This window comes from Oncorhynchus keta, unplaced genomic scaffold, assembly GCF_023373465.1.
Source record: "Oncorhynchus keta strain PuntledgeMale-10-30-2019 unplaced genomic scaffold, Oket_V2 Un_contig_18996_pilon_pilon, whole genome shotgun sequence".
Taxonomy (NCBI): domain Eukaryota; kingdom Metazoa; phylum Chordata; class Actinopteri; order Salmoniformes; family Salmonidae; genus Oncorhynchus; species Oncorhynchus keta.
Genome location: NW_026281229.1, coordinates 227,501 through 241,849, shown reverse-complemented (window position 1 = coordinate 241,849; position 14,349 = coordinate 227,501). Strand labels below are relative to the sequence as shown.

Genomic DNA, 14,349 nt, shown 5'->3' with positions numbered 1-14,349 from the left:
GTGACAAGCGTTTCATCTGCAATGACATCTGCAAATCTGTGTACACAACCAATAAACGTTGATTTGACTCATTCAGACATGTCTATCCAGTCATTGCAGAGGTGTGATGCATATTCAAAGTATTGGAACAGCTGGTTAGGGGTCTAGAACAGGGGTGGGAATGTTTTGTTTCATTGACCACATCAGAATTTCAAAATTCAGAAAAGCTGCAGTTATTTGAAAATGGTCCATTATATTTTCTACATACTCTCTATCTAGTTTTAGACGTTCACGAGTGGCCTGGAGTGTTTACATTATTATTTTCGTTAACCCAAAATAATCATTCCCCCCAAAGCGTTAATATTTGTTATTCAAACCTCCCGCCGCCCAGGGGGATGTATGTCGGCCACCCCTGGTTCAGAAGAACGTCAGGGCCGCTGCAGTCAGTGCAACAGGAGTGCTATCAATGTAATACCCGTTAGAGGGCGCTATTTCGTCCCTTTTCTTTTAGAAAACGCCAGCTACCAAGGAAAGGGTGGCTCCACCAAGATACAGGAGGAGAAAAAATAAAATATGCTAGCTGGTTAGGTAGGAGTCAATCCATTACTCGTCCTATTTGAAGACCCCGGGGAAAAAGTCGATACGTTTCTGAAACGGTGGTGTTGATAGGTGATGCTGGGAGTAGTAGAAATGACGGGCAGGTAAGAGCTTGGATAAGAACACTGGGATTTAGGTTACCATGCTAACAGCTAGCCGGGCAGCTAATGTTAGCTCATTTGTTCGGTGCGGTACTGTATGTGATAAAGTGTAACACCTATAGTGATTTATTTTTTTTTTAATGATGGGCGTGGGAATCGTCTTGAAACATTAAATAGCTTTTAAATAAAGTTAACTAACTAGTTAATTCGCTAACCTGCCTGCTACAGTAGGCTGGTAACGTCAAGTGAGTGGACGTGTGTTGTTGTGAACTTGCTAACGGTAGCTACTTCAAACTGTTTGTTTTTCCTCTCTAGCTTGGTAACGTTAGCCTCTTAGTTGGTTAGTTTCTATAACCCTTTTAAGTCGAAACATTCAATCTATTTTCAAATTTAAACCAGTTTGATTATTTGGATCATTACACGCGGTCTATTTGTAGACCGTGTTGTAATTTCTTGGCACTTGATTTGGGGTGTAAACTTTAGGAATTAGCCAATGAGTGTTGAGGCGACACAGTACAGTACGTGTCTCTGATCAATTAAGTGATAAACCAACACTGAATTACCACCAGACAGCTATGATCTATCATGTCTGACTGACTGCTCTCAGATGACCAAATTAGGACACAGACCCTGAGCAACGTGTGTGTCTCCATGGTGACAACAGTGTTCTGTGAGTAATATGATTTGAGTAAGAGACTGTCTGAGGGACAAGGCCCCGCCCCTAAAAACCATACTTGTCTTTGTGTCCCAAATGGCTCCCTATTACCTATGTAGTGCACTACCTTTAACCAGCCATAGATAGGGCTGTGGTTAAAATTAGTCCACCATATAGGGAATAGAGTGCTATTTGGGATGCAGCCCCCCCCACTCTGCAATACACTGATCTGTAGTAGAGAGGAACATGTTTACTCAAACCTTTGCCAGTGTTATTTCTGTCGACACTCAAGGCAGATTTCCAACAGCCCAGCAGTTCCCTGTTGGAGTAACTTTCTCTATGGATTTCTTTTCACATTGCATTGGCCTATTCAAGCCCCCTCCAGGAGACTCTGCTGCTGTGTGGGAGCCAGAGGGCCAGTCTCCTATTCAAGCCCCCTCCAGGAGACTCTGCTGCTGTGTGGGAGCCAGAGGGCCAGTCTCCTATTCAAGCCCCCTCCAGGAGACTCTGCTGCTGTGTGGGAGCCAGAGGGCCAGTCTCCTATTCAAGCCCCCTCCAGGAGACTCTGCTGCTGTGTGGGAGCCAGAGGGCCAGTCTCCTATTCAAGCCCCCTCCAGGAGACTCTGCTGCTGTGTGGGAGCCAGAGGGCCAGTCTCCTATTCAAGCCCCCTCCAGGAGACTCTGCTGCTGTGTGGGAGCCAGAGGGCCAGTCTCCTATTCAAGCCCCCTCCAGGAGACTCTGCTGCTGTGTGGGAGCCAGAGGGCCAGTCTCCTATTCAAGCCCCCTCCAGGAGACTCTGCTGCTGTGTGGGAGCCAGAGGGCCAGTCTCCTATTCAAGCCCCCTCCAGGAGACTCTGCTCCTTGTGTGGGAGCCAGAGGGCCAGTCTCCTATTCAAGCCCCCTCCAGGAGACTCTGCTCCTTGTGTGGGAGCCAGAGGGCCAGTCTCTTGTCGTTATTGTGCCAACTCCTTGCCAATGACTGCAGTCAGTTGAGTTGCGCAAGACCACAAACAGATTTGGGCTAATTTCACAGGGATTGCTGTGTCAAAGTGATCAACAGAAGAGCAGCAAATAATTCTGGAGTCGTCGTCTGTTCTGATCTTCATACTTTCATTTTTGTCACCATAGCAACATGGCGAACGCCCTGGCGAACGCGTCGTGCGAGCGCTGTAAGAGCGGCTTCGCCCCGGCAGAGAAGATCGTCAACAGCAACGGGGAGCTGTACCACGAGGGCTGCTTCGTCTGCGCACAGTGCTTCCAGCAGTTCCCCGAGGGGCTCTTCTATGAGGTAGACTAACACAGGCCATAAAATGTAGGGTTGCAAAATTCCTGTAATTTCCCGCAAAATTCCCAGGTTTTCCAAAAATCATGGTTGGAGGATTCTGGATTTCTGGTTTATTCCCTCCAGGATTTCTGGTTTATTCCCTCCAGGATTTCTGGTTTATTCCCTCCAGGATTTCTGGAAACTGGGGAATTTGAGGAAAGTTGCCACTATTCAAATGTCAAACTGTTCAATGTTTGGGTTTATTGTGTGAGTGAAGCAGCCTTTTTCTCCTGACAGTTTGAAGGCAGGAAATACTGTGAACACGACTTTCAGATGCTCTTCGCTCCCTGCTGCCACCAGTGTGGTGAGTACACACACACACACACACACCACACACCACACATACACATACACATACACACACACACACACCACATACGCATACACACACACACACATACACATACGCATACACACACATACACACCACATACGCATACACACACACATACATACACATACGCATACACACCACACACACATACGCATACACACCACACACACATACGCATACACACCACACACACATACGCACACACACACATACGCATACACACCACACACACATACGCATACACACACACCACATACACACACACACACACACACACACACACACACACACACACACACACACACACCACATACATACATACACACACACGCACACACACACACCACATACACATACATACACACACACACCACATACGCATACACACGCACACACCGCATACGCATACACACGCATACGCATACACACGCATACGCATACATACACACATATACGCATACATACACACACACACACCACATACACACACACACCACATACGCATACACACACATATACATACACACACACACACCAAATCTCTTTGTAAATCCACTGTGTGTGTGTTCTCATGTTGTATTGGTGGGTCTATGTTCTCAGGGGAGTTCATCATTGGCCGTGTGATCAAGGCCATGAACAACAGCTGGCATCCTGATTGTTTCTGCTGTGACATCTGCCAGGCTGTGCTCGCTGACGTCGGCTTCGTCAAGAACGCTGGCAGGTGAATCTCCAACCAATCACACTGCACATTATGCAGGGGAGTCCCCAACCAATCACACTGCACATTATGCAAGGGAGTCCCCAACCAATCACACTGCACATTATGCAAGGCAGTCCCCAACCAATCACACTGCACATTATGCAAGGGAGTCCCCAACCAATCACACTGCACATTATGCAGGGGAGTCCCCAACCAATCACACTGCACATTATGCAGGGGAGTCCCCAACCAATCACACTGCACATTATGCAGGGGAGTCCCCAACCAATCACACTGCACATTATGCAGGGGAGTCCCCAACCAATCACACTGCACATTATGCAGGGGAGTCCCCAACCAATCACACTGCACATTATGCAAGGGAGTCCCCAACCAATCACACTGCACATTATGCAAGGGAGTCCCCAACCAATCACACTGCACATTATGCAGGGAGTCCCCAACCAATCACACTGCACATTATGCAGGGGAGTCCCCAACCAATCACACTGCACATTATGCAGGGGAGTCCCCAACCAATCACACTGCACATTATGCAGGGGAGTCCCCAACCAATCACACTGCACATTATGCAGGGGAGTCCCCAGCCAATCACACTGCACATTATACCATGGTAGATGACTATTTAACCAAACACACTGCACATTATACCATGGTAGATGACTATTTAACCAAACACACTGCACATTATACCATGGTAGATGACTATTTAACCAATCACACTGCACATTATGCAGGGGAGTCCCCAACCAATCACACTGCACATTATGCAGGGGAGTCCCCAACCAATCACACTGCACATTATGCAGGGGAGTCCCCAGCCAATCACACTGCACATTATGCAGGGGAGTCCCCAACCAATCACACTGCACATTATGCAGGGGAGTCAACTTTCTGTCCAGTGAGACATGTTGGATGTACCCACCCATCCTGCTTTGTCCCTGTCCAGTGAGACATGTTGGATGTACCCACCCATCCTGCTTTGTCCCTGTCCAGTGAGACATGTTGGATGTACCCACCCATCCTGTTTTGTCCCTGTCCAGTGAGACATGTTGGATGTACCCAGCCATCCTGCTTTGTCCCTGTCCAGTGAGACATGTTGGATGTACCCACCCATCCTGCTTTGTCCCTGTCCAGTGAGACATGTTGGATGTACTTACCCATCCTGCTTTGTCCCTGTCCAGTGAGACATGTTGGATGTACCCACCCATCCTGCTTTGTCCCTGTCCAGTGAGACATGTCCCTGTCCAGTGAGACATGTTGGATGTACCCACCCATCCTGCTTTGTCCCTGTCCAGTGAGACATGTTGGATGTACCCACCCATCCTGCTTTGTCCCTGTCCAGTGAGACATGTTGGATGTACCCATCCTGCTTCCTGCTTTGTCCCTCCTGTCCCTGTCCAGTGAGACATGTTGGATGTACCCACCCATCCTGCTTTGTCCCTGTCCAGTGAGACATGTTGGATGTACCCACCCATCCTGCTTTGTCCCTGTCCAGTGAGACATGTTGGATGTACCCACCCATCCTGCTTTGTCCCTGTCCAGTGAGACATGTTGGATGTACCCACCCATCCTGCTTTGTCCCTGTCCAGTGAGACATGTTGGATGTACCCACCCATCCTGCTTTGTCCCTGTCCAGTGAGACATGTTGGATGTACCCACCCATCCTGCTTTGTCCCTGTCCAGTGAGACATGTTGGATGTACCCACCCATCCTGCTTTGTCCCTGTCCAGTGAGACATGTTGGATGTACCCACCCATCCTGCTTTGTCCCTGTCCAGTGAGACATGTTGGATGTACCCACCCATCCTGCTTTGTCCCTGTCCAGTGAGACATGTTGGATGTACCCACCCATCCTGCTTTGTCTCTGTCCAGTGAGACATGTTGGATGTACCCACCCATCCTGCTTTGTCCCTGTCCAGTGAGACCTGCTGTCCCTGGTGAGACATGTTGGATGTACCCACCCATCCTGCTTTGTCCCTGTCCAGTGAGACATGTTGGATGTACCCACCCATCCTGCTTTGTCCCTGTCCAGTGAGACATGTTGGATGTACCCACCCATCCTGCTTTGTCTCTGTCCAGTGAGACATGTTGGATGTACCCACCCATCCTGCTTTGTCCCTGTCCAGTGAGACATGTTGGATTTACCCACCCATCCTGCTTTGTCCCTGTCCAGTGAGACATGTTGATGTACCCACCCATCCTGCTTTGTCCCTGTCCAGTGAGACATGTTGGATGTATGTACCCATCCTGCTTTGTCCCTGTCCAGTGAGACATGTTGGATGTACCCACCCATCCTGCTTTGTCCCTGTCCAGTGAGACATGTTGGATGTACTTACCCATCCTGCTTTGTCCCTGTCCAGTGAGTCATGTTGGATGTACCCACCCATCCTGCTTTGTCCCTGTCCAGTGAGACATGTTGGATATACTTACCCATCCTGCTTTGTCCCTGTCCAGTGAGACATGTTGGATGTACCCACCCATCCTGCTTTGTCCCTGTCCAGTGAGACATGTTGGATGTACCCACCCATCCTGCTTTGTCCCTGTCCAGTGAGACATGTTGGATGTACCCACCCATCCTGCTTTGTCCCTGTCCAGTGAGACATGTTGGATGTACCCACCCATCCTGCTTTGTCCCTGTCCAGTGAGACATGTTGGATGTACCCACCCATCCTGCTTTGTCCCTGTCCAGTGAGACATGTTGGATGTACTTACCCATCCTGCTTTGTCCCTGTCCAGTGAGACATGTTGGATGTACTTACCCATCCCCCTGTCCAGTGAGACATGTTGGATGTACGCTTTGTCCCTGTCCAGTGAGACATGTTGGATGTACCCACCCATCCTGCTTTGTCCCTGTCCAGTGAGACATGTTGGATGTACCCACCCATCCTGCTTTGTCCCTGTCCAGTGAGACATGTTGGATGTACCCACCCATCCTGCTTTGTCCCTGTCCAGTGAGACATGTTGGATGTACCCACCCATCCTGCTTTGTCTCTGTCCAGTGAGACATGTTGGATGTACTTACCCATCCTGCTTTGTCCCTGTCCAGTGAGACGTGTTGGATGTACCCACCCATCCTGCTTTGTCCCTGTCCAGTGAGACATGTTGGATGTACCCACCCATCCTGCTTTGTCCCTGTCCAGTGAGACATGTTGGATGTACCCACCCATCCTGCTTTGTCTCTGTCCAGTGAGACATGTTGGATGTACCCACCCATCCTGCTTTGTCCCTGTCCAGTGAGACATGTTGGATTTACCCACCCATCCTGCTTTGTCCCTGTCCAGTGAGACATGTTGATGTACCCACCCATCCTGCTTTGTCCCTGTCCAGTGAGACATGTTGGATGTACCCACCCATCCTGCTTTGTCCCTGTCCAGTGAGACATGTTGGATGTACCCACCCATCCTGCTTTGTCCCTGTCCAGTGAGACATGTTGGATGTACTTACCCATCCTGCTTTGTCCCTGTCCAGTGAGTCATGTTGGATGTACCCACCCATCCTGCTTTGTCCCTGTCCAGTGAGACATGTTGGATATACTTACCCATCCTGCTTTGTCCCTGTCCAGTGAGACATGTTGGATGTACCCACCCATCCTGCTTTGTCCCTGTCCAGTGAGACATGTTGGATGTACCCACCCATCCTGCTTTGTCCCTGTCCAGTGAGACATGTTGGATGTACCCACCCATCCTGCTTTGTCCCTGTCCAGTGAGACATGTTGGATGTACCCACCCATCCTGCTTTGTCCCTGTCCAGTGAGACATGTTGGATGTACCTACCCATCCTGCTTTGTCCCTGTCCAGTGAGACATGTTGGATGTACCCACCCATCCTGCTTTGTCCCTGCACTGTGTAATATAATGGTGTATAATGTTTGTCCCTCCCCTCTCCCTGTAGTAAGGAGCTGTAGTGATGTTTGTCCCTCCCCTCTCCCTGTAGTAATGTTTGTTCCTAACCAGGCACCTGTGTCGACCCTGTCATAACCGTGAGAAGGCTCGAGGTCTGGGGAAGTACATCTGTCAGAAATGCCATGCCATCATCGAGGACAGCCCCCTCATCTTTAAGAACGACCCCTACCACCCCGACCACTTCAACTGCAACAACTGTGGGTCAGTACGCTTCACGGCTCCCTCCTGATATCTGACATAATGTGCTCCTGATTCCATTATGTGGTTCAGTCAGTATTTGGAACTAATGAAAGCAAGAGTGTTTAAGATCTTACCATTTACCCTGCTTCAAAACCACTGTTGTTTGTGTGTGTGTGTTTTGTGTAATATAATGTTTGTCCCTCCCCTCTCCCTGTAGTAAGGAGCTGTAGTAATGTTTGTCCCTCCCCTCTCCCTGTAGTAAGGAGCTGTAGTAATGTTTGTCCCTCCCCTCTCCCTGTAGTAAGGAGCTGTAGTAATGTTTGTCCCTCCCCTCTCCCTGTAGTAAGTAGCTGTAGTAATGTTTGTCCCTCCCCTCTCCCTGTAGTAAGGAGCTGTAGTAATGTTTGTCCCTCCCCTCTCCCTGTAGTAAGGAGCTGTAGTAATGTTTGTCCCTCCCCTCTCCCTGTAGTAAGGAGCTGTAGTAATGTTTGTCCCTCCCCTCCCTGTAATGTTTGTCCCTCCCTCTCCCTGTAGTAAGGAGCTGTAATGTTTGTCCCTCCCCTCTCCTGTAGTAAGGTTTGCTGTAGTAATGTTTGTCCCTCCCCTCTCCCTGTAGTAAGGAGCTGTAGTAATGTTTGTCCCTGTAGTAAGGAGCTGTAGTAATGTTTGTCCCTCTCCCTGTAGTAAGTAGCTGTAGTAATGTTTGTCCCTCCCCTCTCCCTGTAGTAAGGAGCTGTAGTAATGTTTGTCCCTCCCCTCTCCCTGTAGTAAGGAGCTGTAGTAATGTTTGTCCCTCTCCCTGTAGTAAGGAGCTGTAGTAATGTTTGTCCCTCCCCTCTCCCTGTAGTAAGGAGCTGTAGTAATGTTTGTCCCTCCCCTCTCCCTGTAGTAAGGAGCTGACAGCAGATGCCAGGGAGCTGAAGGGAGAGCTGTACTGTCTGCCCTGCCATGATAAGATGGGGGTCCCGATCTGTGGCGCCTGCAGGAGGCCCATCGAGGGACGCGTGGTCAACGCCATGGGCAAGCAGTGGCACGTCGAGGTGTGTGGTCACAAATGACATGATGGGATCTAGTGGTATTTTACACATATTTGGACTCCAATGTAACGGGTTCGTCAGATGTTTGTTGAGTTAGCTTTTACAAAGAAATGATATGTTACATTTGTATAATTTCCTTTGTGTTCAGAGAGCGTATGTTTGATTGGACTGTGAGTAACTCTATCTGCTCTCCATCCTGTGACACCTTTCTTTTCCTTCCAACACATTCCTTTATTCTTCTCTACATCCTCATCTTTGTGGCTTCTTTTATCCCTCCCTTCTCCTCCTCCCCCTCCCTTATCCTCCTCCCCCCTCCCTTATCCTTCTCCCCCCTCCCTTATCCTTCTCCCCCCTCCCTTATCCTTCTCCCCCCTCCCTTATCCTCCTCCCCCCTCCCTTATCCTTCTCCCCCCTCCCTTATCCTTCTCCCCCCTCCCTTATCCTCCTCCCCCTCCCTTATCCTCCTCCCCCTCCCTTATCCTCCTCCCCCTCCCTTATCCTTCTCCCCTCCCTATCCTTCTCCCCCTCCCTTATCCTTCTCCCCCTCCCTTATCCCCTTCCCTTATCCTTCTCCCCCTCCCCCTCCCTTATCCTCCTCCCCTTATCCTCCCCCTTATCCTTCTCCCCCTCCCTTATCCTCCTCCCCCCCTTATCCTTCTCCCCCTCCCCCCCTTATCCTTCTCCCCCTCCCTCCCCCTCCCTATCCTCCTCCCTCCCCCCTTATCCTCCCCCCTCCTTCTCCCCCTCCCCTCCTCCCTCCCTCCCCTCCTCCTCCCCCCTCCTCCTCCTCCTCCTCCTCCCCTCACCCCATCCTCCCTCCCTCCTCCTCTCCCAGCACTTTGGGTGTAGTGTATGTGAGCGATCGTTCCAGGGCCATCCCTACTATGAATGTAAGGGCTATGCCTACTGCGAGTGGCACTTTAACATGGTGAGAAGGTGTTATGTCCCAAATGGCAGTAGTCCCTATGTAGTGCACTAAGTTTTAACCTGAGCCCATATTGTTCTGGTCAGAGTTAGGGCCCTATGTAGGGAATAGGGTGCCATTTGGGACACATCCAAGGAGAAAGGAGGTCTTTCTCCTCCCACACATAGAAACTGCACTAGAGGAAACAACATTGCATAGCTAGCTACACAACGACACTCTTCAGCCACAAACACCCGTCATATGTCAATAGAAACAAGAGGCACACCGTTACCACATTCACAGATCAGTTCTTCTTACCCAGAAATACATGGGTGTGGGTGTCTAAACACATGCACAATCTCTCACAACTTTACAGTACTGATGAATACACGACAAGTAGTCTACAGTGCCTGGCCTGCCTGCAGTTGACATTCTTTCCACTAGAGGCCACTGTTCCGCTGCCTGTCCTGAATGACTGCTGTGTGTGTCATGCATCTTTCTGACCAAGCCCCGTTGAGTTACTTGGGCCAGTTGTATTCATAAAGCTCTCAGAGTAGAGCTGATATAGGGTTAGCTTAGTCTTGAAAGGTCCCAAACAGTCATGCTGATTCCCATGTAAAATAGCATTTTGAGTGACTGAAATATCACCCATAATATTTGTTTTGGATAGAAATGCTCAATGTGAGGGAAAAGTGCTCTAGCTACCAGGAAGTTTGAAAAGACAGGCTGAGTGGGGAACTTATTCTTGTGAGCGCTCCTTGACTGACAGCTCTGTGAAACCCCGACGTCAAACAACTTGGATACAGTGTTGCAGTAAAATCATCTCAAGCAAATGTGGTGGTAAACAACGCAACTCAAACATTGAAATTGCATCAATATCATTTAAAAAAACTCCCATTTGGCATGTCTGTTATTATGTGGTTCACATGACAACGGCGTCTGAGTTTCTAACAACCCCCATTTCATGCTGGCTGAAGACCTAGTAACTAGATAACACCAGACACAGATGAAGACCTAGCTAACACCAGACACAGATGAAGACCTAGCTAACACCAGACACAGATGAAGACCTAGCTAACACCAGACACAGATGAAGACCTAGCTAACACCAGACACAGATGAAGACCTAGCTAACACCAGACACAGATGAAGACCTAGCTAACACCAGACACAGATGAAGACCTAGCTAACACCAGACACAGATGAAGACCTAGCTAACACCAGACACAGATGAAGACCTAGCTAACACCAGACACAGATGAAGACCTAGCTAACACCAGACACAGATGAAGACCTAGCTAACACCAGACACAGATGAAGACCTAGCTAACACCAGACACAGATGAAGACCTAGCTAACACCAGACACAGATGAAGACCTAGCTAACACCAGACACAGATGAAGACCTAGCTAACACCAGACACAGATGAAGACCTAGCTAACACCAGACACAGATGAAGACCTAGCTAACACCAGACACAGATGAAGACCCGGCTAACACCAGACACAGATGAAGACCCGGCTAACACCAGACACAGATGAAGACCCGGCTAACACCAGACACAGATGAAGACCCAGCTAACACCAGACACAGATGAAGACCCGGCTAACACCAGACACAGATGAAGACCTAGCTAACACCAGACACAGATGAAGACCCGGCTAACACCAGACACAGATGAAGACCTAGCTAACACCAGACACAGATGAAGACCTAGCTAACACCAGACACAGATGAAGACCTAGCTAACACCAGACACAGATGAAGACCTAGCTAACACCAGACACAGATGAAGACCTAGCTAACACCAGACACAGATGAAGACCCAGCTAACCAGTAACTAGATAACACCAGACACAGATGAAGACCTAGCTAACCAGTAACTAGATAACACCAGACACAGATGAAGACCTAGCTAACCAGTAACTAGCTAACACCAGACACAGATGAAGACCTAGCTAACCAGTAACTAGCTAACACCAGACACAGATGAAGACCTAGCTAACCAGTAACTAGATAACACCAGACACAGATGAAGACCTAGCTAACCAGTAACTAGATAACACCAGACACAGATGAAGACCTAGCTAACCAGTAACTAGCTAACACCAGACACAGATGAAGACTCAGCTAACCAGTAACTAGATAACTAACACCAGACACAGATGAAGACCTAGCTAACACCAGACACGGATGAAGACCCAGCTAACAGGACCTAGCTAACCAGTAACTAGCTAACACCAGACACGGATGAAGACCTAGCTAACACCAGACACGGATGAAGACCCAGCTAACACCAGACACAGATGAGGACCTAGCTAACCAGTAACTAGCTAACACCAGACACAGATGAAGACTCATCTAGCACCAGACACAGATGAAGACCCAGCTAACCAGTAACTAGATAACACCAGACACAGATGAAGACTCAGCTAGCACCAGACACGCATGAAGACCCAGCTAACACCAGACACACATGAAGACCCAGCTAACACCAGACACACATGAAGACCCAGCTAACACCAGACACACATGAAGACCCAGCTAACACCAGACACACATGAAGACCCAGCTAACACCAGACACAGATGAAGACCCAGCTAACCAGTAACTAGATAACACCAGACACACATGAAGACCCAGCTAACACCAGACACACATGAAGACCCAGCTAACACCAGACACACATGAAGACCCAGCTAACACCAGACACACATGAAGACCCAGCTAACACCAGACACACATGAAGACCCAGCTAACACCAGACACACATGAAGACCCAGCTAACACCAGACACACATGAAGACCCAGCTAACACCAGACACACATGAAGACCCAGCTAACACCAGACACACATGAAGACCCAGCTAACACCAGACACACATGAAGACCCAGCTAACACCAGACACACATGAAGACCCAGCTAACCAGTAACTAGATAACACCAGACAGATGAAAGGGGACACAAGTGTCTTTACCATAGATGAATAGTGTAAACTTTTAATTATATTTGATGACACCCTACAGTCAAAATTTGGCACCAGTGGAGAGTAGCTGTATAAACCACACCCCTCCACAAACACACCTTCTCCGATGTTGGTTACAAAGCGGTACTTATTTAAATTAGGTAAGAGAATATCATGTTACCATTGGTGTATTAAAATGAGTTAGGGTGATGTCACCTTATGTAACAATGAATCCAAGTGTTTGACATGGGGGAGGGGACCAGTAGCTTTATGACTTTATCAATGTAGGAGCAATGGTCATTTTTCATACTTTAACCTGGTTTCATTCAAATTTCATCCAGTTTTATGAAAAACATTGCTTTTTTTTTTTTTTTGACTGTTCATGACCTTTAAGATCATAATGAATAACATATGTACAGGTAGATCACCTGATCCTAGATCAGCACTCCTACACTGATACTCTTTGTGAATACGTGCCCTGATGGCAGCTGACTAGAGTTAGCAAAGTTAGCTAACTTAACTGCTTGTGCCTGTGAGTAGAGTTAGCAATATGCTAACGCCTGTGTAGTGGTGTCTGCCTGTGACAAGAGTTAGCTATTAGCCATGCTAACTTGGGATGCTACTTCCCTGTGACTACAGTTAGCCATTAGCCATGCTAACATGTGATGTTGCCTGGTACTACAGTTAGCCATGCTAACATGTGATGTTGCCTGTGTTTGCAGCATTTTGTGTGTGCTAAGTGTGAGAAGCCGTTCCTTGGACACCGCCACTATGAGAGGAAGGGTCTGGCCTACTGTGAGACCCACTACAACCAGGTAGTAAAGATATGATCTGACTGTGAGACCCACTACAACCAGGTAGTAAAGCTATGATCTGACTGTGACCCACTACAACCAGGTAGTAAAGATATGATCTGACTGAGACCCACTACAACCAGGTAATAAAGCTATGATCTGACTGAGACCCACTACAACCAGGTAATAAAGCTATGATCTGACTGTGAGACCCACTACAACCAGGTAATAAAGCTATGATCTGACTGTGAGACCCACTACAACCAGGTAATAAAGCTATGATCTGACTGTGAGACCCACTACAACCAGGTAATAAAGCTATGATCTGACTGTGAGACCCACTACAACCAGGTAATAAAGCTATGATCTGACTGAGACCCACTACAACCAGGTAATAAAGCTATGATCTGACTGTGAGACCCAGGTAATAAAGCTATGATCTGACTGTGAGACCCACTGACTGTGATCTAATAAAGCTACTGACTGTGAGACCCACTACAACCAGGTAATAAAGCTATGATCTGACTGCCCACTACAACCAGGTAGTAAAGATGATCTGACTGTGAGACCCACTACAACCAGGTAATAAAGCTATGATCTGACTGTGAGACCCACTACAACCAGGTAATAAAGCTATGATCTGACTGTGAGACCCACTACAACCAGGTAATAAAGCTATGATCTGACTGTGAGACCCACTACAACCAGGTAATAAAGCTATGATCTGACTGTGAGACCCACTACAACCAGGTAATAAAGCTATGATCTGACTGTGAGACCCACTACAACCAGGTAAATGGTACCCTATTCCCTATGTAATGCAGGTCCCATGGGGCTCATGTCCACAAACGT

The 14,349-nt window shown here is 48.3% G+C and overlaps 1 protein-coding gene and 1 long non-coding RNA gene across 15 annotated transcripts in view; one reads left to right on the top strand and one right to left on the bottom strand.

Annotated features, from left to right (window-relative positions):
* The first annotated feature begins 371 nt into the window (after positions 1–371).
* Positions 372–14,349, top strand: part of LOC127920335 (LIM and senescent cell antigen-like-containing domain protein 1) — a 17,684-nt gene continuing 3,706 nt past the window's right edge. The window contains exons 1-7 of one of the 4 annotated variants that reach the window (XR_008105982.1): positions 372–680; positions 2,462–2,621; positions 2,895–2,961; positions 3,592–3,712; positions 7,667–7,816; positions 8,685–8,835; positions 9,668–9,760. Coding sequence is in view for 2 of the 4 variants with exons in the window: in XM_052504341.1 (XP_052360301.1) it covers positions 652–680; positions 2,462–2,621; positions 2,895–2,961; positions 3,592–3,712; positions 7,667–7,816; positions 8,685–8,835; positions 13,426–13,518 (771 nt within the window). In the remaining 2 variants the exon portion in view is untranslated. Of the gene's footprint in view, positions 681–2,461; positions 2,622–2,894; positions 2,962–3,591; positions 3,713–7,666; positions 7,817–8,684; positions 8,836–9,667; positions 9,761–13,425; positions 13,519–14,349 lie in introns of all 4 variants that reach the window. The other 3 variants (XR_008105981.1, XM_052504341.1, XM_052504342.1) reach the window with 3 other exon arrangements.
* On the bottom strand, positions 11,065–12,441 carry LOC127920336 (uncharacterized). 11 transcript variants are annotated; one of them, XR_008105986.1, is made up of 5 exons: positions 12,306–12,441; positions 11,996–12,066; positions 11,778–11,910; positions 11,423–11,534; positions 11,065–11,198 (listed from the first exon to the last, which is right to left on the bottom strand). It is a non-coding gene; the product is annotated as an uncharacterized LOC127920336 (long non-coding RNA). The 11 variants fall into 11 exon arrangements; XR_008105985.1 differs by lacking the exon at positions 11,778–11,910 and adding an exon at positions 11,692–11,777; XR_008105984.1 differs by lacking the exon at positions 12,306–12,441 and adding an exon at positions 11,606–11,648 and having other exon boundaries at positions 11,735–11,910; positions 11,996–12,079.